This window comes from Terrapene carolina, unplaced genomic scaffold, assembly GCF_002925995.2.
Source record: "Terrapene carolina triunguis isolate 2854851 unplaced genomic scaffold, T_m_triunguis-2.0 Scaffold136, whole genome shotgun sequence".
Lineage (NCBI taxonomy): Eukaryota > Metazoa > Chordata > Testudines > Emydidae > Terrapene > Terrapene triunguis.
Window position 1 is genome coordinate 9,653,829 of NW_020664487.1, and position 17,979 is coordinate 9,671,807.

Here is a 17,979-nt window from a genome sequence, read left to right on the forward strand (position 1 = left end):
GCAGGTCTCCCTCTCTCTGCTACTCACTCCCTTTAGTTGGGGTTGGTCCTGCTTTGAGCAGGGGGTTGGACTAGATGACTCGAGGTCTCTTCCAACCCTAATCTTCTATGATTCTATGATTCCTAACATTTTAGCTCTCCCCTGCTGCCTGGGAGCCCCCAACATCTCCCAGCAAACTTGGCCTTATTTCTCCATCCCCCAGCAAGTAGTAATAAAATTACAAATGGAACTGCTATACATTTGTGATGCTAGTAAAATCTCTACGTGATGGTGTAGGTTTTGAGTAGTTAGACAATAAAGATTTAATGTTCTGGCCCAATCATTATGAAATCATCGACTGTACTTTAGCTGGGCCCTACTATATGTAATGAATTGCCAATCAGAGAGTTACCATATAAAGTGCTACTTGGAAACCCATTGCAAAAATCGATGTTTAATACATTATGGGTTTTTTTTAACATTTAATATTATGCTTTATTCAATTATTTTATAGCTTCCATAAAATTAAGGACTCACTGCCCCTTCCATCTTTTAATTGAAGGCTTGCTTGACTGTGCAGTCAATTTCTGCTGATTCTTTGGGGGGAAGTGCTAATATGTCCCCCATGTCATACCCTACTTGTGGTTGTAATGAAGCCCATCATCCAAAATAACTGTGAGTCTGACCCTGCCTCCCCTGAACAGCCATGTCCCGAGGAGACCTCTACATGCCAGTATCCCCTGCCCTTGAAATTAAGGGGCATAGTTACCTCTGCTTCAGCTCCTCCCTTCTTCAAGGCACAGTGGAAAGCACTTTTTCGACCCAGTTTGCAGTACTGCCAACCCCAAAAGTTCCCCAAAATTATGTGATTGTCTTAAAATTAGACTGGGAAGGTTTAGATTCTTATCGGTGAATGTCGGTAAACGTTGATCTCACCGTACACACACAAACCGACAGAGCATGTTTCCATCTATGACCAGTGAAATCAGAGTCAGGAAAATGCTGCTGGAGAACTTCTTAGAATTTGATGTAAGGATATTTACTTTGTATATTTTGACATATGCTATTGTTTAACGGTTATCAAGCTTTCATAGAATCATAGAAACATAGAATATCAGGGTTGGAAGGGACCTCAGGAGGTCATCTAGTCCAACCCCCTGCTCAAAGCAGGACCAATTCCCAACTAAATCATCCCAGCCAGGGCTTTGTCAAGCTGGGCCTTAAAAACCTCTAAGGAAGGAGATTCCACCACCTCCCTAGGAAACGCATTCCAGTGCTTCACCACCCCCCTAGTGAAATAGTGTTTCCTAATATCCAACCTAGACCTCCCCCACTGCAACTTGAGACCATTGCTGCTTGTTCTGTCATCTGCCACCAGTGAGAACAGCCGAGCTCCATCCTCTTTGGAACCCCCCCTCAGGTAGTTGAAAGCAGCTATCAAATCCCCCCTCATTCTTCTCTTCTGGAGACTAAACAATCCCAGTTCCCTCAGCCTCTCCTCATAAGTCATGTGCTCCAAACCCCTAATCATTTTTGTTGCCCTCCGCTGGACTCTTTCCAATTTTTCCACATCCTTCTTGTAGTGTGGGGCCCAAAACTGGACACAGTACTCCAGATGAGGCCTCACCAATGTCGAATAAAGGGGAACGATCACGTTCCTCGATCTGCTGGCAATGCCCCTACTTATACAGCCCAAAATGCCGTTAGCCTTCTTGGCAACAAGAGCACACTGTTGACTCATATCCAGCTTCTCGTCCACTGTGACCCCTAGGTCCTTTTCTGCAGAACTGCTACCTAGCCATTCGGTCCCTAGTCTGTAGTGTGCATGGGATTCTTCCGTCCTAAGTGCAGGACTCTGCACTTGTCCTTGTTGAACCTCATCAGGTTTCTTTTGGCCCAATCCTCTAATTTGTCTAGGTCCCTCTGTATCCGATCCCGACCCTCTAGTGTATCTACCACACCTCCCAGTTTAGTGTCATCTGCAAACTTGCTGAGAGTGCAGTCCAGACCATCCTCCAGATCATTAATAAAGACATTAAACAAAACCGGCCCCAGGACCAACCCCTGGGGCACTCCGCTCGATTTTAATTATTGTTTGACACCCTACCCCTACTGCTTGACCACCCCCAGGATTTCCCACAAATGGATAAAAATGTAAAAAAAATTCTTGAACATTTATATTGTCCATCAACATTATGTATAGAAATCAAATTCTGCCAAGCCCAGTTCAAATTCATGCAATTTTTTAAAACACCCAAATTTGGGCTCATTTTTCTTTGCTTTCTGGTATTGCAGCCCTCAGAATTCACATTTTCAAGAAGAACAGGAGTACTTGTGGCACCTTAGAGACTAACAAATTTATTAGAGCATAAGCTTTCGTGGGCTACAACCCACTTCTTCGGATGCATATAGAGTGAAACATACTCTGAAACCACATTTTCAAGCTATTCTCTGCAACCATGAGGGCTAGAAAGCCAACTTTTGCCACCTGTTACCGCAGAGGTTCTACAGATCTCTCTATCCGCAGGAGATAGAATCACTGTGGTAATCTCAAAAAACAATGCATGTTAAATGCTGGCAATTTTTGATATTTTTTAAATAGTGACCATTGTCTATAACATTTATACTAACCTCTGTCTAGGACAATCTACTGTGGTGAGTGATTCTGATTATCTATTAGAACCATGACATTTTAGTGAAAATGTAAATATGGTTCAGATAACATTTATCCCCAGTTAGGAAGATGATTAATGTTTTCTAAGCAAGCTGTTCACTAGGAAGTTCATATGATTTAAGGCCAAAATTAGACAGCTTGAATAAATTTTAAAATGCTTACATTTAACCCAGGGCCGGCTCCAGGCACCAGCCCACCAAGCTTGTGTTTGGGGCGGCACCTGGAGGGGGGCGGCGCGGCACACCGGCTCCAGGGAGAGCGGGGCCGTGACCAGGCTCGCCGCCCTCCCCGCGGCGCTCCGGCCGCCGGGGAGAGCGGAGCCCCGGCCGGGCTCGCTGCCCTCCCCTGCCGCGCTGGGGGGGGGAGGGGCAGCGGGAGGCTTTTTTGCGTGTGGCGGCAAAAAAGCCAGAGCCGGCCCTGATTTAACCTCAAGTATGAGACTAGCTACTGGTTGACCACTGACACTGTTTCTAAAGAGTAGACATTTTTTTGTTATCAATTATAGAAGTGCTGAGAGGCACCAGCCAAGACCAGGGCCTGATGGTGTTGGGTTCTGTACAAACACATAGTGAGACAGTTCCTGCACCAAAGAGTTTCCAATTTGAACAGACAAGGCAGAGATTAAGTGCTATTATAATCTCCATTTTATGGACGGGGGCTGAGGCACAGACATACTAAGTCTGTTATTGAAGGTTTAACAGGAAGCTGCTGGTAGAGCCAGGTATTGAACTGAGGTCTCCTGAATCCAGTGTCTTAATCATGCAACAATCCTTCCTCTCAAGCAATCTGCAGAGGGGGATTTTTGAAATGACACAATCTGGAAGCAATTCTGCTTTCCTTACAGTAAACAGACACCAACCAAAATATTAGTCTTCAGCACGACTTTATTCCAAAGACACCAGCCGGCCTTACGCTGGAGGTGCTACAAAGAGTTAATGCATGGGCCTCAGAAGACTCCTACGGCTGAGGTAATTTTACTCAGTCTTGTCATGGGCATTATATCTGCCTTTTATTTAAGAGATCTTTGGTATGTCGCATCTTCCAGCTAATAGGAATTCAATCCGTGAACTTTGTCTTTAAATAGTCAACAACCACCAAAAAAAAAGGAACTTTCTTTGGTGTCCATCTCTTCCCTGACTGATTTCTAGTGCTGCACAACCAGGAACACAGATTCCAGTTTACCATTTGGAACAGTAAATTCTGTGACATTTTGATTAGGACGGTAATTAAAGTTTCCAAAAACTGAACCCTGCACTCTCTATTTTTCTTTCAAAAAAAAAAAAAAAAAAAATAGATGAGGAAAAACAAACCAACCAACCTGTGAAAGAATTAATGAATTGGTGAAACTGCAATATCTCTGGCAGCCTTGCAATAAAGTTTCTTGTGAGTGTTGGCTGTAATTTTAACCTTAATCTCCATTTTCTGTTTCTCATCTCAGCAGTAGCTGCATCCAGGGATCAGAGCCAGATTCCTATAATTGCTGTGTCAGTAACAGTGGGAGTTATCCTGTTGGCGGTGGTTATTGGTTTCCTTCTCAGTGGAAGGTAAGAGAAGAAGCTGTGCATTTATACTTATATATATTTTATTTTGGTGGAGGCCAGAAAATGAGTGAATGCTGTGTTATATAACAGTGCAGTATGTGGACATCCTGATTTTATGAATATGTTGACATCAGAAACACACATTTTCTGTTCATATATGTAGTTTACTGCCCAGTGATTTTCATCTCTATATAGATCAGTAGTCCCCAAACTGTGGGACACAGAGAAACATTCGGGGGGGGGGGGGGGCGGGTAAGGAGCATCACTGAGCCCCACTCCGCCCCCAGTCACAGCTCCACTCTACCCCCGGTCCGTCCCCCGTCCGGCTCCAGCCCCGCTGCAGTTCTGCTCCGCCCCCAGTCCAGCTGCAGCTCTACTCCACCCTCTGCTCCGCCCCCAGTCCAGCTCCGCCCTCATTCCCTCTAGCCCCAGCTCCTCCCCCCTCCAGCTCCCAGCTCTGCCTTCAACCCAAGTTCCGTTGCTGAGTAAGCCTTGTCTGTGAAGTAATGGAGAGGGGGGCGTGGACAGAAAAAGTTTGGGCACTCCTGATATACATGGACCCTGTTTCATTATTAGGTTTCTTTTGCACAAGAGTGTTTTCTCATTTGTTTAAAAATAAGCAGAATTTGTGTTGTACAAAAGGTCCCCTGATGCACTGTGGAATCCAGTACCTTTATACACAGTCACTCTCATTAGACTTGCTAACAAAAGGCCAAATCCAGATGTTCTTACTCGGCTTAGGCCAATTTGCAAAATATGAGTGTTTCTCAGGAAAACTCCCTGGGTGGTGGTATAAAACATGAATAAAGACAAGAAGTGAAATCTTGGCCCAGTGGCAAATTTGCCACTGACTTCAGTAGGGTCTGGATTTCACCCACGGTGTTCAGGATTTGGGCCATAAAAAATTAAGTATACACCGAATATGAGTAAATTCAGTAGTTAGCTACCCTCTGATGGAGGGTCCATCCTTAGGGCCTGAGTCACCGAGGTTTTTCAGCATGTGCCTAACTTGAACCAAGGGAGTAGTCAATTCAAGTCATTGAAGTCAATAGGACTTCAGTGGGACTACTCATGTGATTAAATGTAGGCAGATGCTTCAGTACCTGACTGTATTGGAGCCGTGCAGTTCTTGACAACTCCAGCTGAAGACAATAGAAGTTTTCAATGCAAAATGAACAGCAGGATTGGAAAAAATCTATGATTTCTGTCTATATCCGTTTTTATTGTGCCACTAATTTTTCATAGATGCCAATATACAGGATATGAGACATTTGTTCATATACCACATATTCCCAATAGAGGATGAATACCTTTTTAATGAACTCCTATCAAAGCACAATGCAATTTATTTTTTTATGGCAGCTGCCAAACCAGTCCAGCGTCCTTCGTTCAAACTAACAGAAAACACCGTGCCAACATCTGTACATTTCACTGTCTCTCCCCATTCCTCCCCACCACACAAAGGGAAGTAGATGTTTTTCCCCCTGATCACTGTGTATCCTTGTGTACGTGGTATACTGTATATCCTGCACACCTGTATAATGGTGACCGACTGTAGGAAGAATAGCTGTGAGATGGCGACAGAGCAACTGGAAAGTTACTGACTGGATCAGGGTATTATTTCAATAAGGAGACAGGCTTCTGTTAACACAAAGCAGTCTATGCCGAGGCCAGCCAGTCTGAGCAGCATGCTTCCAGGCCTAGGGCAGCTCTAAAGTCATGCTGCTTCGTTTCCTATCCACAGAGGTAAGTGTGGCATGCATGGGCCTCTCTCCTCAAGGGCAGACTCATGGGCACCCTCAGAGCTTCCATGTAATTTAGTTCAGGGGACTTGCTGAGCTAACTGCTGCCAGTGGATTCTGGGATAGCTGCAAGGAAAGCCAACCCCTCCCTGGGGGACCTCCTGCCCCTTCCATTGACTCCTTCTAATACACCTTTGCCCACCCACGCTGAATTCTGTGCTGGTGTTTGCTCAGCGTTGTGCTTAGCCCCTAGGGATCCCGAGCATGCCACAGAGAACGCCTCTTCCCCATCTCCTTCCCATCCCAGCGCTGATGTTCCTACTACCCACACACGCAGATCCCCAACCGTGTGTGGGTGTGGGGCAGGGGCAGACTGGAGCTCCGACAGGCTCCTGGCAAGGGGCAAGCACATGCTATGGAGCCCATTTTTGCTGCCTGAGTTCTCATTTGGGTGGCCATTCTGCTCCTTCCCTCTATGGCATGGCATCAAAGGCCCAAGAGATCACCGAGCTGCAGAGTTTCGGTGTCTTCTCTGGTTTGCGATCCTAGTTCATTTAATCTCCCTCTCCTTTGTTAACGGGCTTCTGTTAATGTTTCCTCTTGAGCAGTATCCCTTGATATGTTTGTAAAAACTCTGTTACCCATAACTCTTCTGGCTAATGTTAACGCCCTCTGCTATTTTGCCACCTTTATCCTCCCTAGTGACCAGGGATGTTTCTTTTTGAGGCCCCATGCTCCCATCCCTGTCCACTGATCCAGGCTTAGGGGACACAGAAGGCATTCCCAAGCCCCCTGGAAGTTCCCAGGGTCAGCTTGTGTGTGTAGGAGGGGACAGAGCAATTGGCTAGGCTTCTCTGGATTCTCCCCACCCCCTGCGCTGTCAGAAGGTAGACCAGCCAAAGTACACCTACAGAGAGATTTTCAGAGGGGAGCAGTGGTCTGAGGCACCCACCTTGAGATACCTGCAAGGGACCTGGATTTCAGCAGGCAGGTGCTCCACACTCATGAAAATTAGGCCTCTTTCAGGTCCCTCAAGTCAGACACCCCAAAATTGAGGCACTAAATCCTAGTCACTTTTGAAAGTCTTGGCTGCAGCCTGGTGGGAGTGGGCCAGATCAGTAGTTAAGGAAGGCAGAACCTCTGGCTTCTTCTGAAGGGTGGTGAACCCTGCCTCTCCCACCTCAACAGAACATTTCTGGGAAATGCCCTGAATTAAAACACCCAGGGGCAAATGCTCAACTGGTGTAAATTCTAAACGGCATTCCACAGACATCAGCGGCGCTATGGCAGTCTGCACCACTGAGGAGCTTCCTTTTCCCCACACAGAGTTACAACGCGAGGCAGGACGGGTACTCCCCCCACTTTCCCATCAACTCTGGATAAACGCCATTTTCAAAGGTTTCTTGCTCAACTCCGAAAGTCTGGGATGAAATTTGGTTTGATAGGTAGTAGATGCAGATTCAGCACCCAGATCAAGGGGAGACCAGTCAGTTCCTCAGCTGTGACTGGTGCAGAAGCCTTGAGCAGCTTCGTAACGGTCACGAATTCCCAGCCATCATTAGCAAAATAGCTTCAGAATGGCAGGGCTTTTTTTCGAAGTTTCTTTTCCTGGCAAGTTGTAAAGCCTTATTGGTATTTTGAGTGTCTCTTGACAACAGAAAAACAAAACAAAACCAGAGAAACCCTAAAGCTGGCAGCCAGTTTTGAAATTAAACAAAGTACATAAAAAAAAAAAAGGCACCACTGAAGCAGAAATGCCGCTAAAATATTTCAGTCATGCTGTTCTGTCTCGGAGATGATTTCAAGACAATTCCTGGAGTGACTATCACGCTGTGACAGTAGCAGGATGACAAATGTATGCCAAGTCACGGTGTAATCCCTTTTAGGATCTGGGTCTGTAAGATGCTCTGTCTGTTGAGCATTTACACGTTCCAGTGCCTGGCACCAAAGGTCATACATTTCCTTTTCAAATGCTTTCCCGTTCATGATTTCCAGCAAGACAGACAGTTTGAACTTGAGGATCCGATTCAGCTGGACTTATCCACTACACAAGGCTGTGGTTACTCTCTTGCCGCTTCAGGCAAACAGGGGAAAGATCAACCCGCAGCAGAACCAACAATGGAAAAATCCTCGAGGTCTGGGGCTAAAAGCAATAGAGCAGCCGGAGGGTAGGACAGCTCATGCAGCTGAGCTCTTGCCTCAGGCTCTCGGCTATTCCCAAATCAGAGTATCGTCCCTGCTTCCTCTCTGTGGCTGTGCAGCCCATAAGAATTGCAGTAGACCGGGCTCCCCACACAGCTGCCAGATGGAGAGGGTTTGTGTCTGGCTTTCAATCAGCCAGGTTAAATCATGAATGTAAAAGAGCACGTTGGGATATTTTGGGGGGAGGGAGGGAGGGAGGAGGTGGAGGACAACACCTCCCTCAATTGCTAGGCTGGGAAAGGAGATCTGACTTGAGCATTTCGGGAGAGCATTCAACAAATATCGAATCCCTCAACTGGTCCTAGGTGGGGAAGGATAGAGGGTCCATAGGAAATCGCTTTCACAGCTGGACCAGCCTCTGGGAATTTTGAAGGGCTGTAGAGTCTCTTTTCTGCTGGGTTCCTTAAGGTAGGAGTTTCCACACCTCCCTTTTATTTGCCTTCCCATGTCTCTGCAGTTCCTCTTGTCTTTCCAGTGAATGTAAATAACAGCTTGGCTTTTCCCACTGGCAGCTGGCCCTAAACTAAAGGTCAGCTGAACCGTTAGTCACTGTGGCATTTCCGCACACCAGCATCCATCTGTAGAAACACAGTTTGTTCCTGAAGCGGGAGGTTCCTGGGAATTTGAAACGGTGTGTGCTTTACCCGAAACAATTAAGCTGCATTGCAGACCTGTTCTACTTGCTCGAGGAAACTCTTTGCAACTAATCTGTCCTCTGAACAAGGTCATAGAGTTGCTGAGCAAAATGTCTGATAATTATTTTAATGAACTGCTCTTTTATTTTGATAAAGTGACAGAATAATTTATTAGCCATTGCATAACAATCCAACCTGAAAATTAGAAGGGAAGCTCGTTAAATTAAACCTTTGTTGTTAATGAGTTAGAAAGAGGGTTGTCTTAGAAAAAAACCACTGTGACGCCAGGCATAAGCATTGACTTACACAATATAGAGTTGCTATCCTTATGGGTTTCTTATGGTTACCTGCTCTCCTCAAAAACCTGAGCCATTTTACAATTGCCAGACATGCTAAATTTTGCTGTCCTAGCAGTGTTTGTATGGCTGTTGCACACATTCTCATTACTGACTGAAATGTATGAATTACAAAAAAAACAATTCCCCCCAGTCAATCAACAATCCCTTTTGGAATTTCAGTGTCTTACAATCCTTCCAAGATCCATTTCAGAGCGGCTCACCACGTGTCATTTCTAACCAGGGTGAAGAAGTTACTGAAAACACTGTCTCCCCCCTCCATGGTCTCCTGCAGTGCTGTGGTACCAGCCCTTGCCATCAAATAATCCCAGGTAGCGTGGCACGGGCTGGTACCACAGCACAGGTGCACCATAGCGGAGGCCAGTCCTTGAAATGCTGGGCCCTAAGATCGGGTGGGTTCCAATTCATGCCAGCTGACTTCAACACTAGGGCCTCCCAGGGCCCCAGATACCCTGCCTGCCCCTATTCCCAGCCCAGCTCATTCCCAAGGGGCCTTCCCTTGCTGGCCACTCATCTCCCGCCTGAGCAGGAGGCAAAGATCGGCAGCGGATTGTCCCTGAGCAGACCCACCATGCTGCCCTGCGCTACCCCATTGCTACTCCACTGGTTCATTATGTCTGTTTCCCCACTGGTGCCAAGTGGGAGCAAGGGGGGCAGAAGCCTATCCTTCCGCAGCTCTGGGGCCCTCTGCCCTTTTCTGCCCCTCTCAGCCTCTCTGATCCCGTCCCCTCAGCCACAGCTGCTCCCACCATCTCCTCTCAGTTGCTCCATGTTGGGCTCAGATCCAGCCAGGGAAGCAGTGAAAAAGGAAGAGACAGCTTAATGTCTTGCTATCCCTTTGCCCCAGAGACCCTGCTGGCCCGGAGGAAGATCTATAAGAGAATCACAGGAGCCTCGCTGCGTGCATGACATGCCCGCCGAGCTGCAGGAATGTGTTATGAGGTAGCCAAATGCAAAAGCATCATGTGAGACAAATGATACTGTAGTGACTCTGTGGTTCTTTACAGAGCCAGGGACACAGAGCATAGGCTCAAAGTAATATAATTTCAAGCCTGCTGTATATCACTGGCCCTTAAGGAATTACAGAGCTGCCAAAATTGGCCTCTCACTTGACATGTATGTGTGTGTAGAGCTAAATAAGTGTACGTAATAATTTATAGCACATGATACTACAAGGCTTAATTCTTATTTACATTAAGGCTCCTTTGTAACACTTTATGAATCTTAAGGTGGGTGTGAAGAGACTTTTAAAAAAATGGTTTATAGCATTATAGCATGAACAAGGGGTGGGATTGTATCGAGTTCAGTGGGCGCAGAATTAGAACAACACTGAGCGTGTTTGAAAATCGCACTCAAAATAGCTAAAGCCTGGGCTGTGGACGTGTGGTGTATACATCACTGATTATTGATGACCTTTTCATCTAAAGAGACCTGCCAAAGAATCCAAGAGAGTCTGTTACGGACCTTCGGAAAGATACATTTGAAACAATGAAAACTGCCCCTTGCCCTCAATTATCCATACAGTAACTCCTCGCTTAAAGTCGTTTCGTGGTTACGTTGCTGATCAATTAGGGAACATGCTCGTTGGGGAAATTGGATTCGCTTAACATCATTTTGCTTAACGTTGCATTTTTCAGGAACAGAACTACAACATTAAGCGAGGAGTTACTGTATATAGAATTTCTCCTTTGGCGAGGAATCAGCCTTCAAAAGGCAAAGCAAAGGCAATTTTGCCACTTGGCTTCTGCAGCTTATCCAACCTTGACCTCAGTTGATTTAGCCTTTTAAATATTAGCCCCCGCAGCTGCAGAGGGCTAGTTTCTGGACACAAATGTACATCTCTTAAAAAAAGACGACTTTCGCAGTGCAGAGAGGTTTGGGGTGAGTGAGTTGTGTACAGGAGGTGCTGAGCCAAGATTTGCAACTTTCTATGACATGGAAGGTCACAACAGATGAGTTTTTCCACTAAGAAAATTACTGTTACAGTATGTGCCAGAGCTTTAAAATAGTTCACTTTACTTGATATTTCCGTAGGAAACATGGGAGACAGTTTGTAGATAATGCTTTTCAGAAGTAGTGACAGATTTTCATGGCATGAGTCATGACTTGTTGTGGCATTTTAAAGGACATTTATCTGTATATTTCTGACTGCTTTCCTGATGCCTTAGGTGATGCCCTACAGGAAAGTGGGCAGAAATATACAGATAAAGATTTATGGCCATTTCCTAGTACAGTGCATTACACCTCACCCCCAAGATACACTTGATAACAAGAAGGATTGTGGGGGGGAACAGGCCCCCACTTTTGTCAAGAGTCACAGCCAATAACAGGAAGGGCAATCCTGCTTTCATTTAAGTCAATGGAAGCTGATCCAAGAGCTACAGCATCCTGCCCTACACCTTTAAAAACCAAGGTCATCACCCCAATGGCCTCTCAGCTCTTTGGCAATGCCCTCTCACTCAGAGTGAATTCAGCTACTATCAGTAGAATGAAACTGGATCAGCCGCCCTACTAAAGAAGAGTTCTGGTCACTCTCCCAACTCTTCTGGATGAGATAACGCCTCTCCAAATCCGAGATGCCCAGTCTTGCCAGCTTGCAGGCCACTATCACTGTCTCGACTGTACCTTCCAACAATTGTCTCTCCCTAGAACTAACCTCCCTGGCACCTTGTTGATCAACTCACCCGGTTCTGCTACCCCAACAACCAAAACAAAAACAACCACCCTGCCTTAGAAATACCTCAGGGCTGTGTACAGATGTGCAAAGCCTCAAAAGACAGGCAGAAGCCACCTGCTTTCAGGGATTAACTGCCACCTTCTGCCTATTTGTCCTTTTACAGGCCGTTGCTCCCAGGTAGGAAAATGGGATATTTAGAGGGTCAGCCGATCCAAGTACTCTTCACTCTGCTCATGTTGCCTTGCTCAGACAGTGAGCTGAGTGCTCCCCACTTGGGCCAGGGCCATTATTAAGCAATAAGACCCAGAGACCGACCCCTAGAGAAAGTAGTGATTTTCAGGATGTCATTTTAGCATCAGGCAGGGAACTGGACAGGTGTGAGGACCTTGAAGAATGGCTAACAGTAGGTATGCATGTAGCATGTCCAAACCTTGTCGCATATTCAGTCAAAGTTCTTAAGAAGAGGGTGGGAGGGAAGGATATGGAAAACCATGGTTAGAGGTTGTCACCCATCATGAGGTACATCGTGCAGAACTCTTCACTGAAATCACACAGAAGTTCTGCTTAACAGATGATGTCTCCATATAGTCCTATGTTAGTGAAGGGGATGCAGTGAATACTGTGATATTCATGAAATAAAGATTTAGGGTGGGACTGTAAAAAATGTTTTGCATTAGCCTAACTCTGCTCCCACTGAAGTTAGCAGGAATTCCATTCACCTCAGAGGGAGCAGTGTTAGGCCACTAGTTCACACTGTTGAACATCCCAACCTTAATACTTTGTAGAATTCACAAAGTCTCTTCTTGGCTATAGAATGGATAAAGCATAGGGGACGGAAGAGAACAAGCTCTCAGCTCTTCAAATGCTACGTTGTTGGGTGCTCTGTGAGAAGACGGAAGATAAACTGCATTGGATATAAACCAGGAGTGTAGAATTTGTCCTATTGTCTAGGGGGAAAAAAAAACGGTTGGGGCTGTGTAAAGGAGCAGACTCACCCCTGCAGCACCTCCTGCTGGTCTCTTCTGGGAATTAGCTCTTCCAGTGTCCTGGAGCACCCTCTGCAGGCCAGTGATCCTGTCCTCTGCCCCCCATGTCCCTCCCTGGACCCCAGTGCCTTTTTATCTGGGGTGCTGCCCCTGGCAGTACACCCCTCAGTACTAGGGTCTCCCCTCCCCAGGGAACCCCCACCCACTATCCCTACCTTGCCTCAGACTAAGGCCACTGCCAGTCACCAACTAGCCCCTGCTCCCTGGGGCAGACTGCAGTATAGGCCACTCATCACAGGCAAGGTTGGGTTTGGACCTGCTGCCTTGGCCTACCCCTGGGCTGCCCTCTGCAACCCCCAGTACCTGTTGGCCTCCTACTAGGCCGCAGCCTGGGGCTATCCAGGCTGGAGCTCCCCAGCTTGTCCCCAGCCCTGCTCCACTCAGGTACTCTGTCACTAGCTCACTGCAGCCAGGCCCTTCTCCCTCTGAAGGCAGAGAGAGACTGCTTGGCCTCTGCCTCACAGCCTTTTTATACAGGCCAGCTGAGGCCTGATTGGGGTGTGGCCCAGCTGTGGCTGCTTCCCAATCAGCCCAGCTTTTAGAGCTGCAGCCCTCTGCCAGGGCTGTTTTAAGCCCTTCCAGGCAGGAGTGGGTGTCCACCCCGCTACAGAGCGTGCTCAGTGTCCTCTCTGGCTGCCCTGCTGGTTGGAGCTCTCCCTTCTCCCTTACTTCCCTGGACTGCTGCTGGCTAGAGCTCCTTCCCTGGACAGCTGCTGCTGCTACTACTGCTACTGAGCAAGGGGTGGGGGGGCCTTACCGGCCAGCCCCCCCTCCCCACCATCTCTGCAGGGAGAAGCCAGGACCCCACCTTCACCATCACCACTACCACCTGTGGGGGGTCCTTTCTGCCCGGCTGCCAGGGTTGCTGGAGCTGCTGCCGCTGCTGCGTTTGTCCTGGAGAGCTGCTGGAGCCTGGAGGTGGAGAAAGAGAACTACACAGACCATCGGCTGTTGGGGGAGCGCACGGGACTCTGGAGACCACTGTGGAGGGGGCCATTCCGGACTGAGTAATTTTCGAACTGTGCTCTAGTGGTGGGGGCCTAGACTGTGTTTGTGGGGACACAGGGGGTGTGGTGTGGAGCCTGCCCCCTGGTCCATCTGTGTTCCCCCCCAAACCCCCACCACCACCGTTGCCCCCTCCACCACCCCCACAGCCCATTTAGCATCTGCCTCCACTCCTGCCTCTGGGACTCTGCTGCTCTCCTGGCCTGCCACGCCCTACTGACATCGTTTGGGCCTGCAGCGGCAGGCAGGCAGCCCACGCATTGACCTTGCACAAGTGCTCGTGGGTGCACCTACCCCCCCCCCCCCGGACCGCCCCCCTCCCCCTCCCCCCCCGCCCCCCCCCCTTGCCCCTTGCTGCCTACCCTATTTGTCCTCTGTAGCCTTTGCCCCTCCCCGGCTTCAGTTTGTTTGCCTGCCCCGCCCTTTTCCCTCTGCAGTTTAGTTTGGTTGTCCCACCCCAGCCCTGTGGTTAGCCCCTTGGTTCTTCTGCCCCATTCCCAGCCTAGTTGCTTCCTTTCCTTTGCGCCCCCCCTTGCCCTGATTGACCCCCCCCTCGTGTGCCCATGCCCCCTCCCATGCGCTTGTGCCCCCCATCACATTTTGGTTAATCACTACACCCCCTGCTGTTAGTGTGACCTTCCTCCCTTAGTGCAACTAGAGGAGCCGGTGTCGGTGACTGTCCCTCCCCCAAGCCCTTGATACCCCCCCCCCCCCCCCCCCTTCGGCGCCCCTCTCCCTGCCTGCACCCCACCGGGGAGGAGTGGTTGACCTGCTTTCCCTTTAGCCGCCCCCCTTTTTCTCCAGTGTGTTTTCCCCTCCCTCCCTGCTCATAATGGAGGGGAACACGGTGGGCAAGCCCCCCCAAATAGGCCCTATCACCCTTCCCCCGCCTGGCCCCTTAGCCGCTGCCACACCACCTGCCACCGGCACCGCTGCGGTGTCGGCAGCGGCGGGCAACGGGGTGACCTCCGCTGCTGCCACGTCCCTCGCTCCCTCCGATTTTGGGGGAGCTGCCCCAGCCGGCAGGAAAGGCCAGGGCAAAAAGAAGGGGAAGAGCCCCGCTAGGAAGACTGGGCCCTCCATGGCAGGGGCTACCCCCACTGCCGCGGCCCCGCCATCGGCCGCGGTGTCCCTTCCCGCTGCTCCCTCCGCCTGCTCTGCGGGTGCCCCTTCCCCGACCCCCAGGGCATATGCTCAGGTGGCGGCGGCCCCCCCGCCTGCCGGTATGCCATCTCGCCCGTCCACTGCCTCCGCTTCCATCTATAGCGGCCTGGGCCCCTTCCCTACCTTGACTAGGAGGCACGGCATCCGTTGCCTCCAGGTGCCCACCTCGCCCCATGTAGAGACCTACGTGCGGGCATTGGCGAGGGTGGTGGGGCCCACGGCCATCGTGGCGGCCTCCAAAATGTATGGCAAGGTTGTTTTCTTCCTTGCCTCGGAGGCCGCCGCCCAAGAGGCGGTGGAGACAGGCCTGGCGGTGGGGGGCGTATTCGTCCCCCTGGAGCCGCTGGAGGACCTGGGTGTCCGTCTGGTCCTCACCTCCGTCCCTCCTTTCCTTCCCAATGTCGCCCTGCTGCCCGCCCTTTCCACCCTGGGGAAACCAATTTCCATCGTTCGTCCTCTCTCGCTGGGCTGCAAAGACCCCGCCCTTCGTCACGTCCTCTCGTTCCGCCGGCACGTGCAACTCGAACTGCCGCCGGCGGCGCATGGCGGAGTGGCGCTTGAGGGGTCTTTCCTGGTCCCTTATCAGGGGGCCCATTACCGGGTGCATTATTCTACGGGGGAGACCCGAATAAAAAAAAAAAAAAAAAAAAGAGCCCCGCCTCTGCTACGTGCATTGTGACGGGGCCCGTAGAGGAGGGTGCGGTGGGGGTATTGCCGGGCGCGGGAGAGGGCACTCCCCAGGGGGACTCCGCCCCCCCTCCTGCTGCCTCATTGTTACCTCCTCAGGTCCTCGAGCCGTCATCTCTCCCCCCCGACCCAACCCCTGTCACCCAGCCCGCGGATACTGCCATGGAGGGCTGGACCCTGGTACAGGGAAAGAGGGGTAAGCGGAAGGCTCGAGCTCCGCTCCTGCCATCTGGTGCGGAGGCCCCCCGGAAAACCAGGAAGGGGGGCACCGCTGCCGAGCCTTCCGCCTTGCCCACGGGTACATTACATCAACCGTTGCCGGCTGGGGAAGGTGTGGCAGCACCGGAGGATCCCACCATCCATCCTCCGCAGTCCCTCCTTGCGGAGGCCCCAGTTGACGCCCCTCCTACCCCCTTGCCACCTGTACCCCCTGCGATGCCCGAGGAAAGTGTCGCCTCGGGTGCTAGCGGGGAAGACCCTGGGGTGGTGGGTGGTGAGCTGCCCTCTATCTATGAGGAGATCGAGGCCCTGGGTCTGACCCCAGTCACTCAGGGGGAGGACGACCCTCTGCCAACGGGCCTCGATCTGGCCGACCTCACCCCAGCCACCCTTTCTCCGTCTTCTGTGCCCCTACCCGCTGCTCCAGCCTCAGAGGAGCCCCTGGAATCTTTGACCTGCCCGGCTGCGAGTGACACCCCGCTGACGGCTGCCGAGCCTTTTCAGGCGACGGCCGGTGCCTCGCAGCTGGGACACGAGTTACCAGGGGTATCCCTCATTGGCGTGGGGCAACTGAGTTCCTTCCTGGGTGGGAGCCCCGTTGAAGATTGTTCACCTCCTGCTGCCGTGGCTGTTCTACCTGCCATAGAGCCTGAGCCTGGCATCCCTGGAGACCCCGCCCCTAACCCTCAGACCCCTGAGCCCGACCGCAAGGAGCCAGCTTCCGGCTGTCCAGCTCCTGGGGCCCAGGATCCCACCTCTGTCCCTCTTCCCGACCCTACTCCTGCCCCCGGCCCTGCCCTTACTCCTGACCCGATTCCTATCCCCTCCACCTCCGATGATGCTATTGCCGCCCCTGGGGACATCTCCTTCTCTTTCCCAGAGGATGACCCCCAGGGAGCGACCTTTGTGTTCCCCAGTCCCGACCAATTAGGGGCTGCTATCCTCCCTCCGCCGCTGCCCCCCATTGAGCCGGGGTCTGAGGCGGGCCGTGTGGCGCTGGTCCAGCGGGCGCCACGTCGAGGGTCCGCCCCTTGCCTGCCCGTCTTGGTGGGCCACGGGGCCGTGCCAGGGGCCCCAGTGGGAGATGACCAGAAGCCAGTAACCCCACCCCCCCATACGCTGCGAGAGGAGCTGCGGGAGTTTTTAGGAGACGTCCGTGGCTCCCGCAATAAGGTGCCGCTCGCTCTCCAGCGATGGGGGGATTTCCACCAGATCCTCTGGGCCGCGAGGGCCCTCATGGGGGAGGGTAAAAGGACCGGGAAGCAGGGTGCCGCGGCTTACCAGCGGGTCCGTAGCTTCCGTGACTCTTTGCTCACCTTCGGGGTGGGTCACGGTTTGCTGCGTGGCCCAATGGGGGCCTTGAGCGTCCCTGCCGACGAGGATCCCCCCCAGCCCTCCTCATGTCACCAATTACCTTTGCAACATTGAACACCCGGGGCTGTAGGGTGGGTCTCCGCAGGTGCCAGGTGCTCTCCTTCCTTCGGGAAGGGGGGTACTCTGTGGTTTTCCTGCAGGAGACCCACACGGATCCGGCCGCCGAAGACAGCTGGCGGCTGGAGTGGGGGACAGGGTCTATTTTAGCCATCTCACAGTTCGTACGGCTGGAGTGGCTACCCTGTTCTCCCCCGACCTACGGCCCGAGGTGTTGGGGGTTGCCGAGGTTGTGCCGGGCCGCCTGCTGCACCTCCGGGTCCGCATGGAGGGGCTTGTGATCAACCTTGTCAACGTCTATGCCCCGACATCGGGCCCGGAGCGGTTGCCTTTTTATCAGCAGGCGTCCGTCTTCCTCGGCTCCTTGGATCCTTGTGAGTGCCTGGTCCTGGGCGGGGACTTCAATGCTACCCTCGAAGAGCGGGACCGCTCGGGGACCGAGCAGTGCCCGGCCGCCGCGGACGTCCTCCGGGAGATTGTGGAACATCACTCCCTGGTGGACGTCTGGCGCGACCACCACCCGGACGATGTCTCCACGTTCACCTATGTCCGGGTGGAAGTCCATCGGTCGTGCCACTCCCGGTTGGACCGCATTTACTTGTCACGCTTCCATCTTTCACG

The 17,979-nt window shown here is 51.4% G+C and overlaps 1 protein-coding gene across 5 annotated transcripts in view; it reads left to right on the forward strand.

The window, feature by feature from the left end:
• The window catches only part of EPHA5 (EPH receptor A5), a 333,714-nt gene that overhangs the window by 240,666 nt on the left and 75,069 nt on the right, over nt 1-17,979 (forward strand). For 4 of the 5 annotated variants that reach the window (XM_026653262.1, XM_026653257.1, XM_026653260.2 and 1 more), the window contains exon 8: nt 4,092-4,197. In XM_026653262.1, coding sequence (XP_026509047.1) covers nt 4,092-4,197 — 106 coding nt within the window. The remainder of the gene's footprint in view (nt 1-4,091; nt 4,198-17,979) is intronic. The other variant, XM_026653258.1, reaches the window with a different exon arrangement.